The following is a 5,000-nucleotide window of genomic DNA, read 5'->3' as shown; positions in this document are numbered from 1 at the left end:
GGCTAAAAATACTTATGTAGAAAAAGAGATGATAACATTGCAAAGCCTAATGCCTGGATTTTGGGCCATGTGTGGCCAGCAAAGCACCTAGATCCAATTGGTTAATCTCATAATGCTGGGTACCCTATACACATACCATTGTTAGCTTGTCATTTCCACCCAGTATCATATCTTGCTGTTGTCATGATGTGCATATTGGTCACCTGGCACCAAAGGGATAAGGAATTCGATTTTATGAAAGTTTTTTAAATTGAAAGATGTAAAATGTGCCCTTGGTTTTCATATATTTTCTTTACAGTGAACTCAATCTTGAAGAGTTCACATACAGCTAGAATTACGATTAATTATCATGGACTATAAACAAAAATATGCATTTTTAGATGGCTGCTGAAGAGTCAAACATAACAGATGATATTGATTCTGATGCCAAAATGGAGGATATGATGGATGAGACGAGAGAAGAAACAGGAGCAGACTTGACCATGTGTAGTGCTGAAGTTCTTGCCATCAACAGCACTGATGGTGATCCTACCTCTCACCCAGAGCCTGAACCACTGATGCGTCAAAGGTAACTAAAAGGATTTCAGAATCTGCAGTAAAATGCACTGAAAACTAAGACTTAAATTCCACTAATAAATTTGTTTATGTCTGTTGTAACGATATTGATAAAAGGTAAATCACAAAAAGTAATAATGATATATAAAAACAAAAGCTACTTATTATTCTGGATATCTCTTGAAGCTAAAGGGTTATCCATGGATTATTTGGGGTGCATGATGAGTTCTTAATCTTTATTATTTGTTAGTAAATGTGTGAGCGCTGGTTAATTGATGTTATTTTGTAATGAAGATCTTAACCCGCTGACTATAGTTTTGTTTTATCAATTTATTTACATGTAGATTATATAATTTACAAGAACTTAGTAACCAAGTAGTCAGTTACTAGGTCAAGCTGATGTCACCTGCTTACCCCATCCCTTGAATTTTTTTGGGGGGGAAAAATGTGTTTTATATTATTATCATTATTAACTTTCTTATTATTTTTTATTTGTATTATTTATTGGTATTATTAATTGTAATAAAAACAATTCTTTAAAAAAAAAATCAAGAATTGGGTTAATTGGTGAGATCTGGTAGGTCTAGTACTTGATACCCAGCATCAGTGAAGGAATATATGTATATACTGAGCGATCTCCTCTTTTGCTCTAGAATTATGAAGCAGAAAAAATAACAAATCTATACAACAAAATAACTTCTTTTGGAAAATAGCCCCAAAATGTAAGATCTAGAAACTAGTGTTGTCATTAAGTTTTCGTAAAAACAAATTACATCTATTTGTTCAGATATCAATGAAAGAGTAAAAGAAATTTATGAACTCATATTCTCATATGATTGACTCTTGATGTTCAGGGTTGGTGTTTTATCTTTTTCCAGAGATACAGAAGGGACAGGGGTACAGTCTGGTCACAGCACACGTCAGCAAGCTGAGCTGTTCATAAGCCAGCAGACTTCTTTGTTGCAGTTCAATGAAACTGCAGCGCTGTCACCACCAGAGCTGCAGGAAAAAATAAGACAGCTGGTTAGACAAAATCCAGACCTAGCTGAAGCAGTAAGTATAGTGTAAAATGTCTTATACCTCACAAATTTTAGGAACAGCAAATTAAGACTAACATCATTGTTATTTTCATAAGAATTGGTTGAATTAAATGATTAATTAGAGATAAAGGGAAAAAATATTGGTGTCAGCATTTGGATAGCATTATATACAAACTGCTAATGGAGGGTGCTAATGATAGATAAACCTCTCTTGCTAGGGAGGAAGAGAAATAAAACTCTGGTGATGTCTGAATTCAGAGTCCAAATTTCAGACATTTTTGTTATTACCTTTTAACCTTGTACTGGAGATCCCAGGAAGTATAATAATTACAGCAATCAACTTTTTATCATTAGAGTTTAGGCAACTTAAAATTATTTTATGAGTTTAATACAGCATCATATGTTTTAGTCTTACTTCAACAAAAATCACACACACACACACACACACACACACACACACACACACACACACACACACACACACACACACACACACACACACACACACACACACACACACACACACACACACATCTATATATATATATATGGATTACATCTTTTTATATTTTCTTATCTTCCAGCATTATCTGAGTTACCTAAACTGTGTTCGTGTTAAAGAGTTTTCTGGTGCTGTACATAGCCTGTTACGCACATATGATGGTCATTTAATGCCCCGTGAAACTGGGAGAATGGAGGACCAGGGTCGAGGATTTAGATATGCTGCTCTCAATCTAGCTGCTCTTCATGCACAGTTTGGGCACAAGTAAGTGTACATATAAAATATAATCACAAAATTTTGTTAAGGTTAAAATTGCTACAATTTTTTTTTATGAAAATAATATATACTGATAAATTTATTAAGTTGGATGAGATTTCAATCATGTCTAGTTACTTATGCTTTAATCAGATTAAAAGTTCTTTACATGAAGTTTAAGTTATATTTTCTTTCCTCCAATGTTTTTTGTCATATATTTGATCAGTTTCTTTCATAAGATATTAGGTAAAAGAGAACAACATTAATACAACTTATATTTATACAACTTCAGGAAAGCAGGTCTAGCAGTGCTGAAGGAAGCTATTCGTTTGGCACAAGAGAGCAGTGACCATGTTTGTCTACAACATGCTCTAGCTTGGCTCTACACTTTGTCATCAACACACAAGGTAGATGTTATTTAAATTACATTTCTATTTTCAAAAGAATGTAGCTCTAGGTATGTTAGTGTTAATTTTTATATTTCCCTTATGGTTCTCTGTTTACTCTAAAAATAATACTATGCTAAAAATGTAATTTTATTAATCTAGTGCACTTACAGGGACAGTTGATGCAAAGATCGATGGTAAAGAGCTTTGAGCTTTCTCTTAGTTACCTGAGCTCGTTGGGAAGACTGAATCATGCAGCTCAGTTGGTTCATACGCGTTCTACTCCAGCTAACTTACTGCAGGTTAGAAAAAAACTGTAACACTTTAAGCTGTATTTTGCATGCCATTGGAATCAGATCTTTATGCCTATATTTGACCAAATATTAATAATATATGATATATCACCATGCCAATTTAAAAAATATATTTTGCAAGATTATTATTAAACTATCTCCACAGAGTATTGTTAGAGCAGAGGCACTAAACTGTCAGCACAGTTTAGTGTCTCTACAACATGGGGCCTGGTCGCTGAGAGCTGCATTGTGGGCCAACTGGGGAAACACAACAATGACAGCATTAGCATCACAGCTGTTACTGAACCTTAATACACATCATCCCACTAGTCCTTCCACATTCTATGCCTCTCAACCCACTTGTGCTGCTGTGTGCAACATTGCAATTAGTTTTGCAAATTTAGTGAGTAAAGCGATGCATAACATTTGGTTTTATTTTCTTCATTTAATTTTTGTCTTTATGTTAAAAAATTATTCATATTTCTTCCTTATATGATTTTAACTTCATTTTGTTTATCATAATAGGGAGAGTACCAGTTAGCTGGGGAAGTTTTGCAACATGCACAGGAAAGGTTTCCTAGCCATAGTCAGCATGCACATACGTGGATGTTTGCGCAAGCACACATAACTTTAAATGACCTTCTTCACCAAGGACGCTGGACAGAAGCACAGACAGTAATCACCAATATGGCTACTACACATCCAACAGAAGCAAAGTTGAGGTAGAAACTTGATTACTGGAATATTAATGAAATTTGACTTTATGAAAGAAAAGAAATCTTAAACTGTGTAAATCATATTAACATTCCAAATGTATTAATTAGTTTTATTTGTGCTGCAAAAACTTCCCTTTATATATCTTACAGGCAGTGCGAGTTGTTGGTTGCAAAAGGTGAATTGACACAGGTGTGGGAACTGTTGAGTGAATTACATAAATCTCCAGAGATGGTGGGTGAATTACGCGTGAGACTTCTCCTAATGGAGAGCTGTGTGGCAGTAGCAGGTGGAGGAAATGCTGTAGCTATTCCTTTGTTAGTTGAAGCTCTCACTACTGCTCACAATCATCACTTGACATACTTAGCAGCAATTACACACCTCCATACAGCAAATGTTCAGGTAATTGATTTTAATTTTTTATTTTTATACAAATCTATTTTAAGTGGCTGAAGTAAATGTTGATCAGCTTATAATATAGATCTTTGCATTCACTTCTTTTCACCACTATTTAAATATCACACAAAAAGCAAATCTCAGGTTTGCACCACAATAGGTATTATTTATTTCATTTGCCCCTCATAGGAATTAAGTAAATTTATTTGTAATGCTTAGTAGACCTCAGGTTTATTGAAATCTCTATTATTTCATCGGATAGAAGTACTTGGTTTAATGTTCTGTCAGGAAAGTACTAACGCAATGTCAAATTAGTAGTATTGAATATATTTCAAGATCCCTTTACTATTTTTCATTAATAATCAAATTTAGTAACTACTTTTAATGAACAGTACCACCAAATACAGCTTCCATTGACTTGCTGAATATTAATTTCCTCTTTATTTACAGTTACAGTTAGGGTTGTTGAATGAGGCAGAAGCGAGTGTTGGTGCAAGTCTTGGTGTAGTACTGTCTGGTGGTTCTGTCTATGACCAAGCCCGAGCCAGGCTGCTGGCAGCTAAACTTCAGGTAATTGTGCAATCAGTACTTTGAGCTATTTAAAAAATGTGTTCTTTTAGATGTTTACCCATTGGATCTGGGTGCCTTGCAGTTCACACATATACCAAAATCCTGCCATTAGGCTAACTTGAGTGGGTGTGTGTCTTGTAGGCCCAGCTCATCAAAACTCCTTCCTTCTCTTTGCATTGATATTAGCTCTTTGGCTGCATATGCATTTTTTGTTGTTTTGCCATTTTCTGAGGTTTATATTTGTCATTTGTTATGCTGTATCAAGATGATAATAGACTGTTTTTGTTTA

At 34.6% G+C, this 5,000-nt stretch overlaps 1 protein-coding gene across 2 annotated transcripts in view; it reads left to right on the top strand.

Annotated features, from left to right (window-relative positions):
- LOC125034762 (anaphase-promoting complex subunit 5-like) overlaps positions 1-5,000 on the top strand; it is a 34,074-nt gene that overhangs the window by 27,790 nt on the left and 1,284 nt on the right. For both annotated transcript variants that reach the window (XM_047626707.1, XM_047626708.1), the window contains 9 exons: positions 381-568; positions 1,434-1,608; positions 2,180-2,361; positions 2,645-2,759; positions 2,912-3,040; positions 3,198-3,434; positions 3,557-3,753; positions 3,898-4,147; positions 4,592-4,711. In XM_047626707.1, coding sequence (XP_047482663.1) covers positions 381-568; positions 1,434-1,608; positions 2,180-2,361; positions 2,645-2,759; positions 2,912-3,040; positions 3,198-3,434; positions 3,557-3,753; positions 3,898-4,147; positions 4,592-4,711 — 1,593 coding nt within the window. The remainder of the gene's footprint in view (positions 1-380; positions 569-1,433; positions 1,609-2,179; positions 2,362-2,644; positions 2,760-2,911; positions 3,041-3,197; positions 3,435-3,556; positions 3,754-3,897; positions 4,148-4,591; positions 4,712-5,000) is intronic.

The sequence above is a fragment of the Penaeus chinensis genome, chromosome 18 (genome assembly GCF_019202785.1).
Source record: "Penaeus chinensis breed Huanghai No. 1 chromosome 18, ASM1920278v2, whole genome shotgun sequence".
Lineage (NCBI taxonomy): Eukaryota > Metazoa > Arthropoda > Malacostraca > Decapoda > Penaeidae > Penaeus > Penaeus chinensis.
This window is presented reverse-complemented; position numbering and strand designations above follow the sequence as displayed.